Source organism: Denticeps clupeoides, chromosome 10 (genome assembly GCF_900700375.1).
Source record: "Denticeps clupeoides chromosome 10, fDenClu1.1, whole genome shotgun sequence".
NCBI classification, from domain to species: Eukaryota; Metazoa; Chordata; class Actinopteri; order Clupeiformes; family Denticipitidae; genus Denticeps; species Denticeps clupeoides.
Window position 1 is genome coordinate 37,013 of NC_041716.1, and position 26,748 is coordinate 63,760.

The window sequence follows — 26,748 nt, forward strand, 5'->3', positions numbered from 1 at the left end:
TGTAATGACTTAGCGTGGACTGAGCGAGTGGTGATGGAGTAGTGAGATGTAATGACTCAGCGTGGACTGAGCGAGTGGTGATGGAGTAGTGAGATGTAATGACTCAGCGTGGACTGAGCGAGTTGTGATGGAGTAGCGAGATGTAATGACTCAGCGTGGACTGAGCGAGTGGTGATGGAGTAGTGAGATGTAATGACTCAGCGTGGACGTAGTGAAAAGGGATGGAGTAGTGAGATGTAATGACTCAGCGTGGACTGAGCGAGTGGTGATGGAGTAGTGAGATGTAATGACTCAGCGTGGACTGAGCGAGTTGTGATGGAGTAGCGAGATGTAATGACTCAGCGTGGACTGAGCGAGTGGTGATGGAGTAGTGAGATGTAATGACTCAGCGTGGACGTAGTGAAAAGGGATGGAGTAGTGAGATGTAATGACTCAGCGTGGACTGAGCGAGTTGTGATGGAGTAGTGAGATGTAATGACTCAGCGTGGACTGAGCGAGTTGTGATGGAGTAGCGAGATGTAATGACTCAGCGTGGACTGAGCGAGTGGTGATGGAGTAGTGAGATGTAATGACTCAGCGTGGACATAGTGAAAAGGGATGGAGTAGTGAGATGTAATGTCTCAGCGTGGACTGAGCGAGTTGTGATGGAGTAGTGAGATGTAATGACTCAGCGTGGACTGAGCGAGTTGTGATGGAGTAGCGAGATGTAATGACTCAGCGTGGACTGAGCGAGTGGTGATGGAGTAGTGAGATGTAATGACTCAGCGTGGACATAGTGAAAAGGGATGGAGTAGTGAGATGTAATGACTCAGCGTGGACTGAGCAAGTTGTGATGGAGTAGCGAGATGTAATGACTCAGCGTGGACTGAGCGAGTGGTGATGGAGTATTGAGATGTAATGACTCAGCGTGGACTGAGCGAGTGGTGATGGAGTAGTGAGATGTAATGACTCAGCGTGGACTGAGCGAGTTGTGATGGAGTAGTGAGATGTAATGACTCAGCGTGGACTGAGCGAGTTGTGATGGAGTAGCGAGATGTAATGACTCAGCGTGGACTGAGCGAGTGGTGATGGAGTAGTGAGATGTAATGACTCAGCGTGGACATAGTGAAAAGGGATGGAGTAGTGAGATGTAATGTCTCAGCGTGGACTGAGCGAGTTGTGATGGAGTAGTGAGATGTAATGACTCAGCGTGGACTGAGCGAGTTGTGATGGAGTAGCGAGATGTAATGACTCAGCGTGGACTGAGCGAGTGGTGATGGAGTAGTGAGATGTAATGACTCAGCGTGGACATAGTGAAAAGGGATGGAGTAGTGAGATGTAATGACTCAGCGTGGACTGAGCGAGTTGTGATGGAGTAGCGAGATGTAATGACTCAGCGTGGACTGAGCGAGTGGTGATGGAGTATTGAGATGTAATGACTCAGCGTGGACTGAGCGAGTGGTGATGGAGTAGTGAGATGTAATGACTCAGCGTGGACTGAGCGAGTGGTGATGGAGTATTGAGATGTAATGACTCAGTGTGGACTGAGCGGGTTGTGATGGAGTAGTGAGATGTAATGACTCAGCGTGGACTGAGCGAGTGGTGATGGAGTAGTGAGATGTAATGACTCAGCGTGGACATAGTGAAAAGGGATGGAGTAGTGAGATGTAATGTCTCAGCGTGGACTGAGCGAGTTGTGATGGAGTAGTGAGATGTAATGACTCAGCGTGGACTGAGCGAGTTGTGATGGAGTAGCGAGATGTAATGACTCAGCGTGGACTGAGCGAGTGGTGATGGAGTAGTGAGATGTAATGACTCAGCGTGGACATAGTGAAAAGGGATGGAGTAGTGAGATGTAATGACTCAGCGTGGACTGAGCAAGTTGTGATGGAGTAGCGAGATGTAATGACTCAGCGTGGACTGAGCGAGTGGTGATGGAGTATTGAGATGTAATGACTCAGCGTGGACTGAGCGAGTGGTGATGGAGTAGTGAGATGTAATGACTCAGCGTGGACTGAGCGAGTTGTGATGGAGTAGTGAGATGTAATGACTCAGCGTGGACTGAGCGAGTTGTGATGGAGTAGCGAGATGTAATGACTCAGCGTGGACTGAGCGAGTGGTGATGGAGTAGTGAGATGTAATGACTCAGCGTGGACATAGTGAAAAGGGATGGAGTAGTGAGATGTAATGTCTCAGCGTGGACTGAGCGAGTTGTGATGGAGTAGTGAGATGTAATGACTCAGCGTGGACTGAGCGAGTTGTGATGGAGTAGCGAGATGTAATGACTCAGCGTGGACTGAGCGAGTGGTGATGGAGTAGTGAGATGTAATGACTCAGCGTGGACATAGTGAAAAGGGATGGAGTAGTGAGATGTAATGACTCAGCGTGGACTGAGCAAGTGGTGATGGAGTATTGAGATGTAATGACTCAGCGTGGACTGAGCGAGTGGTGATGGAGTAGTGAGATGTAATGACTCAGCGTGGACTGAGCGAGTGGTGATGGAGTATTGAGATGTAATGACTCAGTGTGGACTGAGCGGGTTGTGATGGAGTAGTGAGATGTAATGACTCAGCGTGGACTGAGCGAGTTGTGATGGAGTAGCGAGATGTAATGACTCAGCGTGGACATAGTGAAAAGGGATGGAGTATTGAGATGTAATGACTCAGCGTGGACTGAGCGAGTTGTGTTGGAGTAGTGAGATGTAATGACTCAGCGTGGACATAGTGAAAAGCTGCTCTGGACAAGGGCATCTGATACATGTCGTAAAATGTAAATGTAAAAATGATCAGGTCCTTTCGCAGAAACAAGATACGTTTGTGTCAGAAGTTTAAACTTCCTAAACAGATTTTACACCATAAGTCCAGGTTGTGAGCCGTGACCCCAGCTGTAATGATAAAAAATGATGGAACCAGTATTATTAACAGTTAAGAAGGTGGAGCACAGATGGGTTTTAATGAAACCTTCTCATGATTTATGATGGTTCTTCCTGGATTCAGCCAGAAGCAGAAAACCATCATAAATGCCGAACTGCAGTGTAGTGGAATGTGAGCTTATGGAGGGAAGTAATTTCATAAGGGTTCCATTAGCACCTGGTGGAGAATTGAGGAAAAGGGTGAATCTGTAACAATATTGATGATGAGAGTGAGGCAGTGTGTGGACACAGGTCACCAGGAAACATAGAGATGAGAAATACACATATATTTAACTTTAAATCAATTTCTATGGCTACGGGGATGTTGCTACATGGCCAAGCTGTGAATGCTGGAAGCATATGGCATGTGTTATGGTATCTGCACACACATTTTTGGGGAATAAATGTGAAAGAAAACCAGGTGCTTGTAAGGGAGTTAAAATAAAAACCTTCTTCTGAAAGTTTTTGTCTCTTATTACTCACTCCTAGAATTTTAGACTGCGACATTCTGCTTTGAATGCTAAATTTGCATATCATAGAAACGTTAGAGTTAATTTGCATAATGTTTGTATAAAAGCTTTAGCCACACAACTGCTCTTCACCAAACATGATGACCTCGCTCAGAGCAGATGAAGGTCATTTATCATCTTTTATCCTGATCTCATACTGGAATATACTGTTGCCACGGCAGCAGGACATGGCAGGAGAAATGGAAGCAACTTCATGATGGAAACGGGGTTTACTTATAACGTTACACATCAGCCAGAAAGGGATACAGACACAATGGGTCTACATTTATACACAAAACGTCAGGTGTACACAATCAGGAAATCGGGATCATGAAACTCCGTTGTAATGCCACAGTGGAGAAGGAGCGACGAGGCACCTCGCTCAACAAAAAATGCGTGACACAAAATATACACAAAACAAACTGAAACCTGGCATAGCACTTGAAGAAATGCAGGACATAGGAGTGTGGGAGGTTCTACATTTACATTTACAGCATTTACCAGACGTCCTTATCCTGAGCGACTTACAGTCAGTAGTTACAGGGACAGTCCCCCCCTGGAGACACTCAGGGTTAAGTGTCTTGCTCAGGGACAGGATGGTAGTAGGTGGGGTTTGAACCTGGGTCCTCTGGTTCATAGGCGAGTGTGTTACCTGCAAGGCTACTAGCATCATACCAATCACCCAGACAGAACGAGTGGAAGCTGAAGGTGGTTAGAACCCTCGTGTGTGTTCCTGGCTATCCCAGGACCACCGAGGCATCACAGCTCATCTGGAACTGAAGTTGAAACACGCTGGTCTCCGTCCACAGATGTAGACGGATTTTAATAATTCACCAAAAAAATACTGATAGTGAATGTGATTGTTTTTCTCTGCAGTACACGGTGAAACGTGTCCTCTGTATTTAACTGTCACCCATGGTGACAGTGGACACCATGACAGGCGCCCGGGGTGCAGTGTGTGGGGACGTGACCTTCATCAAGGGGACCTCAGTGACACCTTGGCAGTTCGGGATTCAAACCAGCAACCTTCTGGTTACGGGGCCGCTTCCATCGGTTGCCAGACCATCACTGTCCCCAGATCAGTCTTCTATTGACCCCAAGAACGAAATACGAAGAATTCCAGATGGTTCATGCTGCTAAAGGTCACAGCCGACAGTGCAAAGTTTTTAATTCTCTTGATAATTGTGTAGACTGGAGCAGAATGTTGGTGTGTGGGTTGACGTGGAGACGCATGGTGGTGTGAGTCTTCTGGGACGACCCTGAGCAGCAGTTCAGGACAGTGAGTGAAAGTGAAGTAATGCCACGTGTTACTGCACAGAACAGAGATTTCATCTGAAACACTTCCACCGCGTGTATGTTTGTGTGTGTGTGTGTGTGTGTGTGATTGTTGACAACACGCTGCTCTCATTTCCATCACCACGCCTCCTGCTGTCAGGTGTGTGCAGCTGGGTGACATTTAACCTGCGGGTGAAAACAGAGCACTGATTAAAATAACTAATTACACACAAAAAAACTATAATAATACAAAATCATCGTCATAACACAAAAATCTATACGTTTTACAATTCTGCTTTGTTGATGCATAATCCGAGTATCCAGTTTAAAAAAATAAAGTGATTTATGATCAAATATGAACATCTGCTGTTTTTTACGTGGTGTGAGCAGCAGGTCCATCCGCCAGAGGAAGCCACGGCTGGACGGAAGAACAACGGCGCCCTCCGCTGGCCCATACTAGATTAACATTCAATATTGTCACTGAACAGTCACGCTTAGGACAATAGTACAACAAGACTGTGGTCCTGTCCACCACCCCTCAGAGCAGAATGCCATCCCCAAAATATTAGAAATAGAAAATAAAAAAAATACAACAGATACAAAATAAATATAATAAATAATCTGTCGCGTCATGTTTGTCGTTGTGTCATTTTTGTTGTCCAGTTTTTTGTTGTCGTGTCATGTTTGTCCTGTTTGTTGTTGTATTATGTTTGTTGTGTTGCGTCATGTTTGTTGTTGTGTCATGTTTGTTGTGGTGTTTTTTGTTGTTGTGTCATGTTTGTCCTGTTTGTTGTTGTATTATGTTTGTTGTGTTGCGTCATGTTTGTTGTTGTGTCATGTTTGTTGTGGTGTTTTTTGTTGTGTCATGTTTGTCATGTTTGTTGTTGTATTATGTTTGTTGTGTCGTGTCATGTTTGTTGTTGTGTCATGTTTGTTGTGGTGTTTTTTGTTGTGTCATGTTTGTCATGTTTGTTGTGGTGTTTTTTGTTGTGTCGCGTCATGTTTGTTGTTGTGTCATGTTTGTTGTGGTGTTTTTGTTGTTGTGTCATGTTTGTCATGTTTGTTGTTGTATTATGTTTGTTGTGTCGTGTCATGTTTGTCGTTGTGTCATGTTTGTTGTGGTGTTTTTGTTGTCGTGTCATGTTTGTCATGTTTGTTGTCGTGTTGTTTGTCACGTCGCGTCACGTTTGTCGGGGATCCGGAGGGACCAGGAATGTCAGGAAGTGACAGGATCCAGCCAGCAGGGGGCGGAATGGGACATGTTTGTTGTCGTGTTTGTCATGTTTGTCGGGGATCCGGAGGGACCAGGAATGTCGGGAAGTGACAGGACCGAGCCAGCAGGGGGCGGAACGGGACAGCTGGTCCAGGTCAGACGCTGGTTTCTGGTGTCGCTGGTTTGTGTCGTTTATTGAAGATAAACTTCCAGAAATGTATTGTAAGAAATGTAAGTTCCTGTCTTGTCCATGTGGAGCCAGCAGAGTGACCAGGGAAAAGTGAACCCAGCACCGGGACAAGCGGACCTCTTAGGGGCAGCGGTGGCCTAGCGGTGAAGGAAGCGGCCTCATAATCAGAAGGTTGCCGGTTCGAATCCCCATCCGCGAGGTGCCACTGAGGTGCCACTGAGCAAAGCACCGTCCCCACACACTGCTCCCTGGGCGCCTGTCATGGTGCCCACTGCTCACTCAGGGTGATGGTTAAATGCAGAGGACAAATTTCACTGTGTGCACCGTGTGCTGTGCTGCTGTGTATCACATGTGACAATCACTTCATTTTACTTTTACGTGCATCAGCAGTCTCCATGGCAACAACATCACGCCTACAGCACCGAGCCGAGGTGCATTATGGGGGGTTTTACATGGACCAGATTTGTACGGAGGAACGTCAGATGTAACGTACAGACAGAGGAGCACGTTTGATATATGTGATTTATTGCTTTATGAAGATACACGATTCAGATAGAAAATACACACAGGAAAGGAATAAAAGAAGAGAAGGCATCTGTATAAAAAGATTTAAATAAACGTCTACAACAAAAACGTATAAACTGGCTGATATATTAATATAAATGGAGAAATGGCTACACGTTCCCATCTTTGGCATCTGATTTACAATGAATGACAAAGAATTAAGTAGCTGATTCAGTTCATAATAATAATTTCTAATTCTAAACCATCGCTTCTGCTAAAAGAAAGTCAGCACATTTTATTAAGTAAAGTGATATTTACAGCGAGCATCTCATCCAAACGCTAAAATATGAGTTTGATCATGTGTTTTATAAAATTGTGAACAGTGATCATTTCTCCAGACGTGATGGAATCTCAGCAGTAATCCGTCCGGAGCTTCAGTGGATAAAACTGGCCAAATTCCCACCTTATTCATTTCACGTTTTCTTCTGAATGTTGAGGTTCAACACTTGACAAAATGGCCTTTTTAAATACAGAAAGGAAGAAAATCACCAAAATGTACAAAAATACAAGATATTTGACCCGAAGAATCTTTTCTTAAAAAAAATAAATATTTCAAAATTTTGAATTTTTTTGTCTTGAATCTTGTCTGCAGCTATAAACATGGAAATTCATATCTGAGGACACGGAGAAGGCAGAAGATTCTTTTAAGGCTTTTTTAGTCTTCCTTTTTCTCTGGATGAAGAGGAGTCTGCCTCCGTCCTGATCTTTGGTGAGTTTTTGCATCTCAGGAGCTTCCATCTTTCACGTTAACAGAAGCTCTGCTTGTCCTGCAGAACCTTGTTATGGGCTGTTCTAGTCAGAAGCAACGTTCTGCATGTTGAAGGCCTGTGGCTGGTTTTTCACACTAAGAGGAAATACTGCATATGGTGAAGTTTTCTTATAGAAATCTTTGGCAAGGAGAGATGGAGATGGAACAGAGGCACGTCAGCACAGGGTTGGTTCTTCAGTAGATCCTGAACAATTCAGTATGAAATTAGAAGAAACTGAACAAAAGAACCAGTGGATGATGAGTAAGGAAATACATTCACACAGTTCCAGACGTGGTTTTCATCAGGATGTTCCTGAAGGGATCTGCTGCACCACTACGACTGTCCCCTGCCGGGGACCCCAGTCAGGTCCTTCCTTATGATCTCATTCACTGTGGAGGACAGAGAAATGGAGAAAAGAATGTGAGGAACATAGATTCTGGTGAAGAAGAACCAGTGCTGTCACTCATGTGAGCCCTGCTGAAGGTTCTCATCACACACCATCAGGGAAATGAGGTTAGGAGTGCAGGAAACACATGGTTACAGTGGGGTTTGGAACTGAAGTTCTGCATTGTTCTTCCAGCCGGCTGGAGACAGGAACCATGTCCAGGAACAAGGAAGTTTAATTCCAGTGAGGAGCTCACAGTGTCTGAGGGAGAGTTTGTGTGTTTGTGCAGGTGACTGGTCATCACTTTCTGTTGTTTACTTCATGGCTCTGATGTGGTGTGTGTGTGTGTGTGTGTGTGTGTGCGCTCAGGTGTGAATAAATGGAAACTTTTATGGCTTAAGGTTCCTAAAAATAGCAGCAAAGTGCGTAGGGGACAAACAAACTTGAGCGTGCGCTCACACACACACACACACACACACACACACACACACACACACAGACAGACAGTCAGGCAGGCAGTGTTTAGTGTATGAGAAGAATGTTGCCTCTCCTGAAAATCCACATCCCCTATGTGTGTGTGTGTGTGTGTGTGTGTGACCCCCCTGACCCTCCAGTGGGTTTTCTGATCAATGGGAGGGAAAACAGCCGCCCCATGTCACTTCACCACCTCCATGCCTGCCACCAGACGCCATGACAACCATGGGCTACTACAGCACAGACTGGTCAATTATGGATTGTGTCTGGTCTGCTGATGAAGATTGCTGCTGATGATCTTAATCATCATCGCCCAGCATAAAAGATGTTAATGGGGTGGTAGTACTTGTTATATAAGGGTAGCATATACTGGTAGCACTTCTAGTAAAAGGGTAGTACATGGGCAGTACTGCTAGTATATGGGTAGTATATATGGGCAGTACTGCTAGTATATGGGTAGTATATATATGGGCAGTACTGCTAGTAAATGGGTAGTATATATGGGCAGTACTGCTAGTATATGGGTAGTATATATGGGCAGTACTGCTAATTTTTGGGTAGTATATATGGGTAGTACTGTTAGTATCTGGGTAGTATATATGGGCAGTACTACTAGTATCTGGGTAGTATATATGGGCAGTACTACTAGTATATGGGTAGTATATATGGGCAGTACTGCTAGTATATGGGTAGTATATATGGGCAGTACTGCTACCATATGGGTAGTATATATGGGTAGTACTGTTAGTATATGGGTAGTATATATGGGCAGTACTACTAGTATATGGGTAGTATATATGGGTAGTATATATGGGTAGTATATATGGGTTCATTCAAAAGTTTGAATGAACACGTGTGGAGTTATGTACTTGCCAAGGTGCCACTGAGATGCCACTGAGCAAAAGCACCATCCCCACACACTGCATTTATGTAAGGAATGATATATTTTAGAATTAGTATCATGTAGTCGATACTAAGCCTGTCATGGCTTATGTCTTGTATATAGTTACTGATTCTGTAGGAGACCTGCTGCCTTGTTTATAGCCCAGATTAACAGTCAGAATGAGAACAAATACTCACTCTCTCTCTTACTCACTCACTCACACGCACAACGTTTTAAACATCATATTCTAATGCATTCTAAACAAACCAGATCCAGGCCAGTCGACAGTTGAGGGAGAAGAACAAGAGTGCAGGAACCACAGAGGAACCAGAAGAACTTCAGACCTTGTTAACAGGACCAGGTGTGTGTGTGTGTGTGTGTGTGTGTGTGTGGTCAGGGCTAGTCAGTAGAGGGCAGAGCACTTCCGGGATTTGTTTTGTTCTCATAACTGAGGCTTTGCTGTGTGAGTGGAATGCTGCTCACTCACCATCGTCCAGATAGGCCTGGTCCAGGTGAAACCACCCAGCCACCTTTACACTGAGTGGGTAACACACTCGCCTGTGAACCAGAAGACCCAGGTTCAAACCCCACTTACTACCATCGTGTCCCTGAGCAAGACACTTAACCCTGAGTGTCTCCAGGGGGGGACTGTCCCTGTAACTCTGGATAAGGCTGTCTGGTAAATGCTGTAAATGTAAAATGTCTACATATAAGTAGACATATAAGTAAGTAAAGTAAAGTAAAGTGAAGTGAAGTGATTGTCACATGTGATACACAGCAGCACAGCACACGGTGCACACAGTGAAATTTGTCGTCTGCATTTAGCCCATCGCCCTGAGTGAGCAGTGGGCAGCCATGACAGGCGCCCGGGGAGCAGTGTGTGGGGACGGTGCTTTGCTCAGTGGCACCTCAGGGCACCTTGGCAGATCGGGATTCGAACCGGCAACCATTTGATTACGGGGCCGCTTCCTTAACCGCTAGGCCACCACTGCCCCTGTCTCTAAGTTTACATATCCAGATATGCACATTTATACTGTACTAGTACAGGTTTTTTTCAATTTATTATCTCCTATCTCCTAATGTGCAGGTTCTGTGCCCCATTTCTGGGACTAATGATGGATTATTATCTGATCTGATGTCTGCGTTAGAGACAGACAGGAAAAGAGAAGCCAAAGCCCTGACCGCAGGACCACCACCCCAACGACATGACTTCCTCCACCCAGATGCCACCACAAACGTGATTATGAATTTCTGTGTGTCGTTTGTTCTCCAGCAGCTTGTTAAAGTCATTAATACAAGTTCTAGTTTTATTACATCACATTACAGCACATTCTTAAAGGCCAGTGGACTGTAGATCCTGTCCCGGTTCTTTACATAAATATATATACATGTAGTATTCTGTTTATTTGTATGGGTCTGTGGTGAAGTAATTAAAACCGGACGGGTTTCTGACGGGTTAAACATGAGGTGGGCGTGGCCTGGTAACCAGGGGATTCTGACTGACTCAGAACCAGATCAATAACTTCACACCTACAAATTAGCAAAGTGAAGAAGACGAGAAACGAGAGAAGAGAGGCGGTCAGGCGGCGGGATGTGACTCATCAGCCAATGAGACGCTGCGGCGCTGAAAAAAAAAAACTTGATCTACGTGGGTGTCTGAATACCGAAAATCTGCAGCCACCAAAAAGACGGGGGAATTTATTCAAGGTGCATCTTCAAAAGCTCACACACACACACACACACACACTCTCACACTCTTACACACGCACTCTCACCTATACACACACTCTCACACATACACACACTCTCACACGCACACACTCTTACACACATGCACTCTCACCTATACACACACTCTCACACATACACACACACTCACCTATACACACACTCTCACACGCACACACTCTTACACACACGCACTCTCACCTATACACACACTCTCGCACACACACACACTCACACATACGCACTCTTACACACACGCACTCTCACCTATACACACACTCTCACACGCACGCACTCTTACACACACGCACTCTCACCTATACACACACACTCTCACACGCACGCACTCTTACACACACGCACTCTCACCTTTTACACACACTCTCACACATACACACACTCTTACACGCACACACTCTCACACACACAGTCCTGTTAACATGGTCTGAAGTTCTCCTGAACTGGGTTCCTCTGCGGTTCCTGTTTTTTTTCTTGTCCCCGCTGGCGTGGTTGTGCTGTGACAGCGGTTGCCGTGGTAACTGGTTGTACGGGGTGGGGGTCCGGGGAAGCCTCGCTGTTTGTTGGGGTTGGACGGGGTTTCCCCCGCCCCTCCATCTGCTGGAGAATTTGCCCTTTTTCCACCTCGGAGTCTCCTGCCAATCTGGCACAAGAGCGTCCTGTTCACAGCTGCGGTTCCTCTGCTCCGCGGCGGCAGGAAAAACGGGGGGGTAGAGAAGTCGGGGGGGGGGGGGTCTGCTGGAAAAAGTGAGACGGACTGAAACGAGGAGGGAAGGCAGCCAGCGACTCAGGCAGATGGAATTTCTTCTGGACGGGGAGTCGGGCTTCCCTCGGTAAACAGCAACGGTGCGGCGCGTTGCCACGGTACCAGTACACAGGCCGCGTTACCATGCCAACATGCAGGGGGGCCTTTGATGGGGGGAACCCCTTGTTAGCAACTCTGGCATTAGTTTCTGCTGAACAGCACCGACTGCTGATAATGCAGCTTGTTTGTGTGTGATGTGTGTATTTGATGTGTGTGTGTATCTGTGGTGTGTATTTGTTGTGAAGGGAAAGTGAAGTTATTGTCATTGTGAGACACTGCAGCACAGCATACAGTGACACATTGAAACGTGTCCTCTGTATTTAACCATCACCCTTGGTGAGCAGTGGGCACCATGACAGGCGCCCGGGGAGCAACGTGTGGGGACCTCAGTGGCACCTTGGTGGATCAGGGTTCGAACCCGCAACCTTCTGATTACGGGGCCACTTCCTTAACTGCTAGGCCACCACTATCCCAGTGTATATGATGCGTGCATGTGTGTGTGTGTGAGAGAGTGTGTGTTTTTGTGTGTGTGAGAGTGTGTGTTTGTGTGTGTGTGTGTGTGGAACGCTGCTCACTCACCATCGTCCAGATAGGCCTGGTCCAGGTTCTCCTGTTTGACGGTGACCCGGCCCGGCAGGGCGGGGCTCCGCCCGTCGAGGTGCGCTGGGGGGCTCCTGGTCTTGGGCATCTTCTGGGCGTACGGCTGCTGCTGGATGACGGTGGGGTACGGCTGCACTGGGGGGCGGGGAGTCGCTGCCGGGGGGACGAATCCGTCGTTGTAGAGGACGTGCTGGGGGTCGGGGGCCGCGCCCCGCAGCAGGTGGGCGTTGGTGGGCGAGAACTGAATGATGGATGGGTGTGAGTGGGCGTGGCCTCCGAGGGGTGGCGTCTGAGCTGGGGAGCCTGCGTGAACCAGGACTGAGCGATGGGGGTCTGGGGCCGCGCCAGCGCCCCCTCCAGGCTGCGGGAAGAGTGCGGGGCCGGCGCTCGGAGCCTTGGCCCCGCGGGAGAAGACGATGGCGGGACTGTGCTGCTGGTCGCCCGCGGGTGCCAGGCTGGGCGTGTGGTAGAACTGCGGCAGGTTGTATCCCAGCTGAGCACGTTCATACTCGTCCGCTGGTTCCGTCTTTATAGAGGCCACTGCAACACACACCACCAATATTCACCTGGAGAACATCCCACCTGGGGGTCCCACCTACACCCCACTTCCAGGGAGGTGTGGGCGACATACCTGGAAGTGGGGTGTAGGTGAAGTGCTGCGGTTGGCTGCGTTTCCTCTTCCCGTTGATGACGTAAAAGTTCACCTTGACCGGGTGGCGAATGGCTGGGTCTCGGAAGGCGGGAACCTCGATGAACATCATGCTCTGGAAATCACAACCACACACGGCGCGCTTCATCACCATTACCAGCGGAGAGTGACAGTGACGTGATTGTCATTGTGAGACACTGCGGCACAGCCCGCGGTGACACAGTGAAATGTGACCTCTGTATTTAACCGTCACCCTTGGTGAGCAGTGGCCACCATGAGAGGCGCCCGGGGAGCAGTGTGTGGGGACGGGACCTTCATCAAGGGGACCTCAGTGGCACCTCGGCGGATCGGGGTTCGAACCTGCAACCTTCCGATTACAGAGCCGCTTCCTTAACCGGCAGTTTTGGAATTTGGAAAATTTGTTGGAACTTACAGCTTGACTCTTATCTTTGTCCACGGTGGCCTCCACTTCCCAGATCTGCTGTCCCTCTGAAAAAGAAAAGATGTGTGAGTGTGTGTGTAAAGCCGTGACTCCATGACCTCAGGTGTGGTCAGATGAACGCATTCTTGACCTTTACACATCTGAAGCAACGTGCTGATTCTAAGCAGCAGATGAATTCCCACCAGGTGACCTTTTCAGTGCAGAACAATTAAAAACTAGAAACGAAAATTCCAGAGGAAATTTTGATGGGCCTGTCCGGGCGTTTTTCGTAGGAGCGTGGGCATAACCTCCTGAGCTGGTCTTAGCTGTGAAATCAGGCGGTGTTATTAAAGTGTACGATAGAGCAGGCAGTGACATGAAATTTGTTGACGTTTAGAACATGTTGAAAAGATAGCATGTTAATGCTTGCATGCTAACATCAAAAACGCTAACACGGCGTGGCCAAGGTGCTTCACGTAAAATTTGGTGACGTTTGGAGCATGTTTAAAAATTAGCATGTTAGCATGCTAGCATCAAAAACACTAAGAGGGCATGTCTAAGATGTGTCACGTTAAATTTGGTGACGTTTAGAGAGTGTTTAAAAATTTGCATGTTAACATGATAATGCTAGCATACTAACATAAAAAATGCTAACAGGGCGTGGCCAAGAGGCATCATGTTAAATTTGGTGACGTTTGGACAAAAATTATCGTGTTAGCTCAAGGCGTAGCATGTTAGTAGCCGAAGGACAGGGCATCCCTAATAAAGTGGCCGAAAGACAGGTCGTCCCTAATAAAGTGACCGAAGTACTGGGCGTCCCTACTAAAGTGGCCGAAGGACCGGGCGTCCCTACTAAAGTGTTCGAAGGTCCGGGCGTCCCTAATACAGTGGCTGTATGACAGGGCGTCCCTAATAAAGTGGCTGAAGGACAGGGCATCCCTAATACGGTTACCGAAGGACAGGGCGTCCCTACTAAAGTGGTTAAAGGACAGGTCATCCCTAATAAAGTGGCTGTAGGACAGGGCGTCCCTGATAAAGTGGCTGAAGGACAGGGCGACCCTTATGAAATGGCTAAAGGACAGGTCGTCCCTAATTAAGCAGACCGGGCGGTCTTAATAATGTGTTTGATTGGCATCCTAATGAAGCTGCTGGTTTAATCTGTGTGCGCTAAAATGTGTCATTGTAGAAACCAATTTTTTTCACACTTTTAATGGTTTGGTCACGATTTGTGGCCGTCCTGTAGTCCCCAATGAAGCAACCAATATGTCATTTTGTCAGTTTTTTTTGTGCGTTTCAAGGTCTTGAAGTGGCATATGTGTGGCAGCCACATATGCACGACATGGTCTTTTTTGCTTTTTTCCTTGTTTTGCAGATTTCCTCAACCCCTGTTGGGGGTAGCAACACATCCAAAATGTCGGATTGTGTGTCTTCGGCCACGCCTCGACTCCCGTGTCTCTAGCTTTTACAGCTGGTCACCGGGAGCTAAAAACATCTTCCTCTGCACAATATTAAATGGTATTTTTTACACTTTGAACCCAATTTGTGGGCGGGCAGAACGACCTACCAAAATAAACAATATGTCATGTTTCTGTGCGTTTCACGTTCTTTGCGTGGCAGCCTTGAACGTAAGTTATGTCCTTTGCCATTTTCCCAGTTTTCCAGGTTTTTCCGGATTTTCCAAACCCCCGTTGGTGGCACTCAATTTTCGGGTTGCTAGCTTCAGTGGTTAGCCTCAGGGAGCCAGAAACGTGTTCCCAGCACGATAGTAAATGGTCATTCTGTCATTCTGACAGACCCAAATGAAACAGAGGTGTCAGATCCAGCATGAGCGATGCAGCAACTTGTCCATTTTTAGTGGGCGGAGCATCACGGTTGATCATATTGCCAGCACAGGACCACTTCCTGCTGCACAGGGGAGTCCACCTCACCCCCCCAGGCGTGCCTGGCAGGACTGACATCATCATCATCAAATCAGATCTTCATCATAGCACACGGACCCTTAACCGCTTACATACTGTGAATCAGAAGACAGTGAGGAACCGGTTATCTCAGTTATATTACAGTTATAAGACATTATAAGCCACCTCGCACACGTTACAATGTGCCCCGCCCAGCTGTCTACAGTCATACCGAGTCTTCCAGTTATTGGCACTAATCACACAACGAAACGGGGGACGTACCGGTACCGTGCCGACGGTGTCGTACCGGCGGTGTCGTATGGGTACCGTGCCGACGGTGTCGTACCGACGGTGTCGTACCGGTACCGTGCCGACGGTGTCGTACCGGCGGTGTCGTATGGGTACCGTGCCAACGGCGTCGTACCGACGGTGTCGTACCGGTACCGTGCCGACGGCGTCGTACCGACGGTGTCGTACCGGTACCGTGCCGACGGTGTCGTACCGGCGGTGTCGTATGGGTACCGTGCCGACGGTGTCGTACCGACGGTGTCGTACCGGTACCGTGCCGACGGTGTCGTACCGGCGGTGTCGTATGGGTACCGTGCCAACGGCGTCGTACCGACGGTGTCGTACCGGTACCGTGCCGACGGTGTCGTACCGGCGGTGTCGTATGGGTACCGTGCCGACGGTGTCGTACCAGCGGTGTCGTACCGGCGGTGTCGTACGGGTACCGTGCCGACGGTGTCGTATGGGTACCGTGGCGACGGTGACGTACCGGTAACGTGCTGACAACGTTACAGCTTCGTCCACTGATAATTAATGATCAGTCCAACATTTTAATTGTAGGTTTACATGACACAGAGGCAACTACAAGACGTTTCTAACCTCTGTGATTTCCATCAAAGGCTTTACCACCAAGTACTGATTACGTGTACTGACAGTGCGTACTAATCATGTAAACCGTTCCTGTAATGATTGTGTGTACTGATCACTTGTATTGATTGGGTGTAGTGATCAACTGTACTGATCGTGCAAACTGATAATGTGGTAGTAGCCTAGTGGGTAACACACTCGCCTATGAACCAGAAGACCCAGGTTCGAACCCCACTTACTACCATTGTCCCCCTGAGCAGGACACTTAACCCTGAGTGTCTCCAGGGGGGGGACTGTCCCTGATTGTAAGTCGCTCTGGATAAGAGCATTTGATAAATGCTGTAAATGTAATGTAGGAATCATGTCTACTGGTTATGAGCATTGATCACACGTAATGATCAAGTGTACTGATCGTATGTACTGATCACGTGTACTGATCGTATGTACTGATCACACGTAATGATCACGTGTACTGATCGTATGTACTGATCACGTGTACTGATCGTAAGTACTGATCACGTGTACTGATCACGTGTACTGATCGTATGTACTGATCGCGTGTACTGATCGTATGTACTGATCACGTGTACTGATCACGTGTACTGATCGTATGTACTGATCACGTGTACTGATCACGTGTACTGATCACGTGTACTGATCGCATGTACTGATCGCATGTACTGATCACGTGTACTGATCACGTGTACTGATCGTATGTACTGATCACGTGTACTGATCACGTGTACTGATCGTATGTACTGATCACGTGTACTGATCACGTGTACTGATCGTATGTACTGATCACGTGTACTGATCGCGTGTACTGATCGCGTGTACTGATCGCGTGTACTGATCGCGTGTACTGATCACGTGTACTGATCGTATGTACTGATCACGTGTACTGATCACGTGTACTGATCGCATGTACTGATCACGTGTACTGATCGTATGTACTGATCACGTGTACTGATCACGTGTACTGATCGTATGTACTGATCGTATGTACTGATCGTATGTACTGATCACGTGTACTGATCATATGTATTGATCACGTGTACTGATCACGTGTAGTGATTGTATGTACTGATCGTGCTGTCGGATGTAATGGGAGACTTTCTCCAAACATCCATCTCTTCCATTGAAGGTCAAAACTAATCTGAAACAAGAGATGAAACATGATCATGTAAAAACTGCACAAAATCTTCTCAAATGGAGGTTTTATGAAGGACAAATTTTATCAGCAGCAATCAACATACAGACAAAACAAAAAGCACCGAACATCTGTTTGGGATTAGGGTGGCGCGCGCGCACACACACACACACACACACACACACCAGCTGCCCTCTGCAACGCCACAGAGCAGCTGAAGCGTAAAAGCACAATGAAAGTTGCGACAACACACACACACACACAGTTCCTGTCATTCAAACATTTTACAAGAGCCAGGTGGAAAACGACAACAACACACACAAACACACACACCGCAGCGCTTCACTGGTGGGTGGAGGTGTGCCTGCTCACCTGACCCCTGACCTTCAACATCCCCCAGTAAATTGTACTGCGAGTGTATTCCGTACAGAGCCGATACACACGGTGGAGCTTCAGCCTCCACTCAACCTGGGACAACGATGGCAGCGATTTGCATCAGAAATGGAAACGTCATGCAAATATGTGTGAAAGACGAGGAAAGGTCAGGATTTAAATGCAGCGGCCTCCATGACTACTGTGTGTGTGTAATCACAGCGGGGATCTAATCAGGTTTAAAAAGTCTTTTAGTAGTTACAGTGCAGATACAGGTTCTTTCATCCATCTGGCCCTGAAAGTGAAAGTCAGAGTAAGTTTACAGTGTGAATGTATGTCTACAAACTTCGTCTGGTGAGCTGCTGGAGACCAGCGTGTGAAAGTTTCACCTGAAGCTCACACATGGGTGAGGAGACAATTCTCAGAAACATGTGGACTTCTCTTCTCACATTACAACGAAACCTCCAATTCTTCACATTCTTCTACCGTGATGAGGGACATCGTCACAAAATGAACCAGTACAAGTACCATGAAGTGAAGTGATCGTCGTTGCGATACACAGCACGTGGTGACACGGTGAAACGTGTCCTCTGTATTTAACCATCACCCTTGGTGAGCAGTGGGCACCATGACAGGCGCCCGGGGAGCAGTGTGTGGGCATGGGACCTTCATCAAGGGGACCTCAGTGTCAATTATCATTAATATTACCAATACCACCACAATTATTATTAACATTACCAATACCACTCCAGTACAATTATCATTAATATTACCAATACCACCACAATTATCATTAATATTACCAATACCACCCCAGTACAATTATCATTAATATTACCAATACCACCACAATTATTATTAATATTACCAATACCACCCCAGTACAATTATCATTAATATTACCAATACCACCACAATTATTATTTACATTACCAATACTACCACAATTATCATTAATATTACCAATACCACCCCCAGTACAATTATCATTAACATTACCAATACCACCCCAGTACAATTATCATTAATATTACCAATACCACCCCAGTACAATTATCATTAATATTACCAATACCACCACAATTATTATTAATATTACCAATACCACTCCAGTACAATTATCATTAATATTACCAATACCACCACAATTATTATTTACATTACCAATACTACCACAATTATTATTAATATTACCAATACCACTCCAGTACAATTATCATTAATATTACCAATACCACCACAATTATTATTTACATTACCAATACTACCACAATTATCATTAATATTACCAATACCACCCCCAGTACAATTATCATTAACATTACCAATACCACCCCAGTACAATTATCATTAATATTACCAATACCACCACAATTATTATTTACATTACCAATACTACCACAATTATCATTAATATTACCAATACCACCCCCAGTACAATTATCATTAATATTACCAATACCACCACAATTATTATTAACATTACCAATACTACCACAATTATCATTAATATTACCAATACCACCCCCAGTACAATTATCATTAACATTACCAATACCACCCCAGTACAATTATCATTAATATTACCAATACCACCACAATTATTATTAACATTACCAATACTACCACAATTATCATTAACATTACCAATACCACCCCAGTACAATTATCATTAACATTACCAATACCACCACAATTATTATTAACATTACCAATACCACCCCCAGTACAATTATCATTAACATTACCAATACCATCACAATTATTAATATTACCAATACCACCCCCAGTACCACTTATACTAGTTTGGATGGATGGCGCCCTCTTCCATGAGCCGGACCTGACAGTGAGGCAGACTGTGATTGGTCTGCTTTGTAAGCACACATTTCCTGTTCCTTCACTCCACACACACACACACACACACACACATACTTGTGTAGCCGCAATTTGGGGACTACATGCACGATGCCACATCGTGGGGACGTGCATTTCTAAAGGCTTTATGAAAAATCTAAAGATAGATTTATGTTTCATTTGAGGCTTTAAAAATGACTGTCACTTTAAAATATAGAAAATACATTAATAAAGCAATGTGACATTTTCCTACAAACTGGGGACCTTGTCTGGTAGACATCACTTGTGAGGACCAGCAGACACACATAGTGAACTGTCTGGTTAACTGTAAGATGTAGGTACTTGTGAACAACATGGGGACGAAACAGCTGGGATGCAGATATAATGAATGAAAAGATCAAAATTTAATAACATGAATAAAATATTTATTTTTTTTGCTATTTTTATGTAGCATTCTGAACAGTATTCTGTACATATTTACATTCGATTCAAAGACACTTTACTGAATTGCACCCATTTCCAAAAAAAAAAAAAAGAGATTCTAAGCTGCTCTTTCTGAAGAGGGGTGGAGAGGATGGGCTGACACTAGGACACTTCTAATTCCCTTTTAAAACAAATGTAATAACCAGAAATGTAAAATACGAGAAAATAAGATACCAAACAAAATAAAATAACTGACTTTACATTCTTCTTTTAAGGGTAGTGATTTTGTTCTTCACAAAGAACTTTACAGACAACCAATCCCTGTCTTTCAAGGCAACAGGTTCAGCATTTATACAGGCCTCACATTGTTGTTTTCATGGCACTGTACAAGTTTTGATGAACCTGTTTAGATGCTTTTCAACTGCATTCATTTCATCACTGTCCCATTTCTTTTTCTTTACCACCTTTCGACCTGAATGAACAAAGCACATCAGTAAAAAACAGAGATTTTTAAGTTCATAAAGGCTTTCTATGAAGTTTAACAAACAGTACCTTTCGTGGTAGTTGTGGTACTTGTTATTTCTGTTGCTTGTTCAATTGAAGATTTCTGGACTTCTTTTGCAGAAGGATCTATGGGTGGTTCTACATCAAGAGCCACTTAAACACAAAACAAATGCATTCAAAATTGTTAAGGATTTGATTCTTTCTTGGAGAAAATACACTGCTCACAAATTAAGGGAACACAGAAATAAGACATCCTACATCTGAATGAATGAAATATTCTTATTAAAAACTTCTTTACATAGTTGAATGTGCTAACTACAAAATCACACAAAAATTATCGATGAAAATCAAATTTATCAACCCATGAAGCTCTGGATTTGGAGTCACACTCAAAATTAAAGTGGCAAAACAAACTATGGGCTGATGTAATGTCCTTAAAATAAGTAAAAATGAGGCCCAGTAATGAGGCCTTCACGTGCCTCTATGACCTCCCTACAATGACTGGACATGCTCCTGTTTAGGTGACGGATGGTCTCCTGAGGGATCTCCTCCCAGACCTGGTCTAAAGAATCCGCCAACTCCTGAACAGTCTGTGATGCAACGTGGTGTTGGTAGATGAAGCGAGATATGATGTCCCAGATGTGCACATGGGGTCTGAAGATCTCATCTCGGTAGTTAATGGCAGTCAAGCTACATCTGGCGAGCACATGGAGGGTTGTGCGCCCCCCCTAAAGAAATGCCACCCCACACCACTACTGACCCACTGCCACACTGGTCATGCTGGAGGATGTTGCAGGCATCAGAATGTTCTCCATGGCGTCTCCAGACTGTCACATGTCACATATGCTCTGTGTGAACCTGGTTTCATCTGTGAAGAGCACAGGGCACCAGTGGCGAATTTGCCAATCTTGTTGTTCTTTGGCAAATGCCAAACATGCTGCACAGTGTTGGGCTGTAAGCAAAACCCCAATCTATGGACATCGGGCCCTCATACCACCCTTGTGGAGTCTGTTTCTGACCATTTGAGCAGAGCAGAGAGGCCTGCTGGAGGTCATTTTGCAGGGCTCTGGCAGAGGTCCTCCTGTTCCTCCTTGCACAAAGGTGGAGGTAGCGGTCCTGCTGCTGGGTTGCCCTTCTACTGCCTCCTCCATGTCTTCTGATGTACTGGCCTGTTTCCTGGTAGTGCCTTCATGTTCTGGACTCTACACAAACCTTCTTGCCATAGCTTGCATTGATATACCTAACACTTGAACACTTCCTAACATATCCTAACACTTAAACACTTTTGTTAAAACTGCATATCATATCATGTATGACTGTGTATGTGACAATTAAAATTTGAATTTGATCCTGGACGAGCTGCACTACCTGAGCCACTTATGTCAGTTGTAGACTCCATTTCATGCTACCGTGGAGTCTTTTAGCTATTTCACTAAAGCCTTCATTTTAGAAGACAACGTGGGTACCTGCTGAGGCACGTACACAAAACTTGTTGAGTCTTATTAACCTTTCAACAATAGTGGTGAAGCACATTCTACTTTGTAGGGATGTCACATATATTTACATTGAAGGGACTTAATGTTTATTAAGTAAAAGAGAAGTGATTGTCATTGTGATACACTGCAACACAGCACATGTGCACAGTGCAATTCTGACTGTCTGATTGCAATTTGACCAAATGTAAAAGTAATGTTTGCATTCTGCAAGCACACTACATAATTTCAAAGTTTAAATGTACTAACAGTTATACATGTCATTAAAATTAATTAATTTTGTTACAAAATCCTAATAGATCAAAATAGGTGTAGTGTGTGGACTTAGTGTAGAGATTTTTTTTTAGAAGACAATGTGGGGACATAGTGGGGGAGATGCAGCACTTCTCATCCTGAGTCTTGTGAATCTTTCATAAACATTTGTGATACACAATACTTTATGGGGACTTCACATATATCATGCACATTGCACATTGTGGGGACTTAACGTATATTGTAATTAAAATACATAAAAAAGAGCAGTTTCATACCTGAATGTGGAAGATACTGTCATGCTGTGAACTGTCTGTGCAATGCTGATTGTCTTCAGAGGCACCATCTGATTTGGGGCAGTTACTGGCTTGGTTCATACCCTTTATTGTCTCCTATAATGAACAAAACAGTCAGCCATTAGACCAAACATAAAAGATATGTTGCCATTCTACAACCACACTACATATTTTCAATGTTTTAAATGTACTAACAGTTATACATGTCATTAAAATAATTAATTTTGTTACAAAATCCTAATAGATCAAAATAGGTGTAGTGTGTGGACTTAGTGTAGAAATTTTTTTTTAGAAGACAATGTGGGGACATAGTGGGGGAGGTGCAGCACTTCTCATCCTGAGTCTTGTGAATCTTTCATAAACATTTGTGATACACAATACTTTATGGGGACTTCACATATATCATGCACATTGCACATTGTGGGGACTAAACGTATATTGTAATTAAAATACATAAAAAAGAGCAGTTTCATACCTGAATGTGGAATATACTATCATGCTGTGAACTGTCTGTGCAATGCTGATTGTCTTCAGAGGCACCATCTGATTTGGGGCAGTTACTGGCTTGGTTCATACCCTTTATTGTCTCCTATAATGAACAAAACAGTCAGCCATTAGACCAAACATAAAAGATATGTTGCCATTCTACAACCACACTACATATTTTCAATGTTTTAAATGTACTAACAGTTTTACATGTCATTAAAATAATTAATTTTGTTACAAAATCCTAATAGATCAAAATAGGTGTAGTGTGTGGACTTAGTGTAGAATTTTTTTTTTAGAAGACAATGTGGGGACATAGTGGGGGAGGTGCAGCACTTCTCATCCTGAGTCTTGTGAATCTTTCATAAACATTTGTGATACACAATACGTCATGGGGACTTCACATATATCATGCACATTGCACATTGTGGGGACTTAACGTATATGGTAATTAAAATACATAAAAAAGAGCAGTTTCATACCTGAATGTGGAAGATACTGTCATGCTGTGAACTGTCTGTGCAATGCTGATTGTCTTCAGAGGCACCATCTGATTTGGGGCAGTTACTGGCTTGGTTCGTACCACTTATTGTCTCCTAAAATGAACAAAACACTCAGCCATTAAACCAAACATAAAAGATATGTTGCCATTCTACAACCACACTACATATTTTCAATGTTTTAAATGTACTAACAGTTATACATGTCATTAAAATAATTAATTTTGTTACAAAATCCTAATAGATCAAAATAGGTGTAGTGTGTGGACTTAGTGTAGAAATTTTTTTTTAGAAGACATTGTGGGGACATAGTGGGGGAGGTGCAGCACTTCTCATCCTGAGTCTTGTGAATCTTTCATAAACATTTGTGATACACAATACTTTATGGGGACTTCACATATATCATGCACATTGCACATTGTGGGGACTAAACGTATATTGTAATTAAAATACATAAAAAAGAGCAGTTTCATACCTGAATGTGGAATATACTGTCATGCTGTGAACTGTCTGTGCAATGCTGATTGTCTTCAGAGGCACCATCTGATTTGGGGCAGTTACTGGCTTGGTTCATACCCTTTATTGTCTCCTATAATGAACAAAACAGTCAGCCATTAGACCAAACATAAAAGATATGTTGCCATTCTACAACCACACTACATATTTTCAATGTTTTAAATGTACTAACAGTTTTACATGTCATTAAAATAATTAATTTTGTTACAAATCCTAATAGATCAAAATAGGTGTAGTGTGTGGACTTAGTGTAGAAATTTTTTTTTAGAAGACAATGTGGGGACATAGTGGGGGAGGTGCAGCACTTCTCATCCTGAGTCTTGTGAATCTTTCATAAACATTTGTGATACACAATACGTCATGGGGACTTCACATATATCATGCACATTGCACATTGTGGGGACTTAACGTATATGGTAATTAAAATACATAAAAAAGAGCAGTTTCATACCTGAATGTGGAAGATACTGTCATGCTGTGAACTGTCTGTGCAATGCTGATTGTCTTCAGAGGCACCATCTGATTTGGGGCAGTTACTGGCTTGGTTCGTACCACTTATTGTCTCCTAAAATGAACAAAACACTCAGCCATTAAACCAAACATAAAAGATATGTTGCCATTCTACAACCACACTACATATTTTCAATGTTTTAAATGTACTAACAGTTATACATGTCATTAAAATAATTAATTTTGTTACAAAATCCTAATAGATCAAAATAGGTGTAGTGTGTGGACTTAGTGTAGAGATTTTTTTTTAGAAGACAATGTGGGGACATTGTGGGGGAGGTGCAGCACTTCTCATCCTGAGTCTTGTGAATCTTTCATAAACATTTGTGATACACAATACTTTATGGGGACTTCACATATATCATGCACATTGCACATTGTGGGGACTTAACGTATATTGTAATTAAATTACATAAAAAAGAGCAGTTTCATACCTGAATGTGGAAGATACTGTCATGCTGTGGACTGTCTGTGCAATGCTGATTGTCTTCAGAGGCACCATCTGATTTGGGGCAGTTACTGGCTTGGTTCATACCCTTTATTGTCTCCTATAATGAACAAAACAGTCAGCCATTAGACCAAACATAAAAGATATGTTGCCATTCTACAACCACACTACATATTTTCAATGTTTTAAATGTACTAACAGTTATACATGTCATTAAAATAATTAATTTTGTTACAAAATCCTAATAGATCAAAATAGGTGTAGTGTGTGGACTTAGTGTAGAAATTTTTTTTTAGAAGACAATGTGGGGACATAGTGGGGGAGGTGCAGCACTTCTCATCCTGAGTCTTGTGAATCTTTCATAAACATTTGTGATACACAATACTTTATGGGGACTTCACATATATCATGCACATTGCACATTGTGGGGACTACACGTATATTGTAATTAAAATACATAAAACAGAGCAGTTTCATACCTGAATGTGGAATATACTGTCATGCTGTGAACTGTCTGTGCAATGCTGATTGTCTTCAGAGGCACCATCTGATTTGGGGCAGTTACTGGCTTGGTTCATACCCTTTATTGTCTCCTATAATGAACAAAACAGTCAGCCATTAGACCAAACATAAAAGATATGTTGCCATTCTACAACCACACTACATATTTTCAATGTTTTAAATGTACTAACAGTTTTACATGTCATTAAAATAATTAATTTTGTTACAAAATCCTAATAGATCAAAATAGGTGTAGTGTGTGGACTTAGTGTAGAAATTTTTTTTTAGAAGACAATGTGGGGACATAGTGGGGGAGGTGCAGCACTTCTCATCCTGAGTCTTGTGAATCTTTCATAAACATTTGTGATACACAATACGTCATGGGGACTTCACATATATCATGCACATTGCACATTGTGGGGACTTAACGTATATGGTAATTAAAATACATAAAAAAGAGCAGTTTCATACCTGAATGTGGAAGATACTGTCATGCTGTGAACTGTCTGTGCAATGCTGATTGTCTTCAGAGGCACCATCTGATTTGGTTCGTACCACTTATTGTCTCCTAAAATGAACAAAACAGTCAGCCATTAAACCAAACATAAAAGATATGTTGCCATTCTACAACCACACTACATATTTTCAATGTTTTAAATGTACTAACAGTTATACATGTCATTAAAATAATTAATTTTGTTACAAAATCCTAATAGATCAAAATAGGTGTAGTGTGTGGACTTAGTGTAGAGATTTTTTTTTAGAAGACAATATGGGGACATTGTGGGGGAGGTGCAGCACTTCTCATCCTGAGTCTTGTGAATCTTTCATAAACATTTGTGATACACAATACTTTATGGGGACTTCACATATATCATGCACATTGCACATTGTGGGGACTTAACGTATATTGTAATTAAATTACATAAAAAAGAGCAGTTTCATACCTGAATGTGGAAGATACTGTCATGCTGTGGACTGTCTGTGCAATGCTGATTGTCTTCAGAGGCACCATCTGATTTGGGGCAGTTACTGGCTTGGTTCATACCCTTTATTGTCTCCTATAATGAACAAAACAGTCAGCCATTAGACCAAACATAAAAGATATGTTGCCATTCTACAACCACACTACATATTTTCAATGTTTAAATGTACTAACAGTTATACATGCACTTAAAATAATTAATTTTGTTACAAAATCCTAATAGATCAAAATAGGTGTAGTGTGTGGACTTAGTGTAGAAATTTTTTTTTAGAAGACAATGTGGGGACATAGTGGGGGAGGTGCAGCACTTCTCATCCTGAGTCTTGTGAATCTT

General features: G+C 43.9%; 1 protein-coding gene and 1 long non-coding RNA gene across 5 annotated transcripts in view; both read right to left on the reverse strand.

Moving 5' to 3' along the window:
* Positions 1-6,524: 6,524 nt before the first annotated feature.
* nfatc2a (nuclear factor of activated T cells 2a) overlaps positions 6,525-26,748 on the reverse strand; it is a 31,223-nt gene continuing 10,999 nt past the window's right edge. For all 3 annotated transcript variants that reach the window (XM_028993745.1, XM_028993744.1, XM_028993746.1), the window contains exons 7-10: positions 13,366-13,421; positions 12,915-13,047; positions 12,263-12,823; positions 6,525-7,779 (exon numbers count right to left, since the gene is read on the reverse strand). In XM_028993745.1, the coding sequence (XP_028849578.1) occupies positions 7,724-7,779; positions 12,263-12,823; positions 12,915-13,047; positions 13,366-13,421 (806 nt within the window). In that variant the 3' untranslated portion in view covers positions 6,525-7,723. The remainder of the gene's footprint in view (positions 7,780-12,262; positions 12,824-12,914; positions 13,048-13,365; positions 13,422-26,748) is intronic.
* LOC114798226 (uncharacterized) lies at positions 20,069-26,438 on the reverse strand. 2 transcript variants are annotated; one of them, XR_003751035.1, is made up of 3 exons: positions 26,377-26,438; positions 20,476-20,580; positions 20,069-20,395 (listed from the first exon to the last, which is right to left on the reverse strand). It is a non-coding gene; the product is annotated as an uncharacterized LOC114798226 (long non-coding RNA). The 2 variants fall into 2 exon arrangements; XR_003751036.1 differs by lacking the exon at positions 26,377-26,438 and adding an exon at positions 25,901-25,962.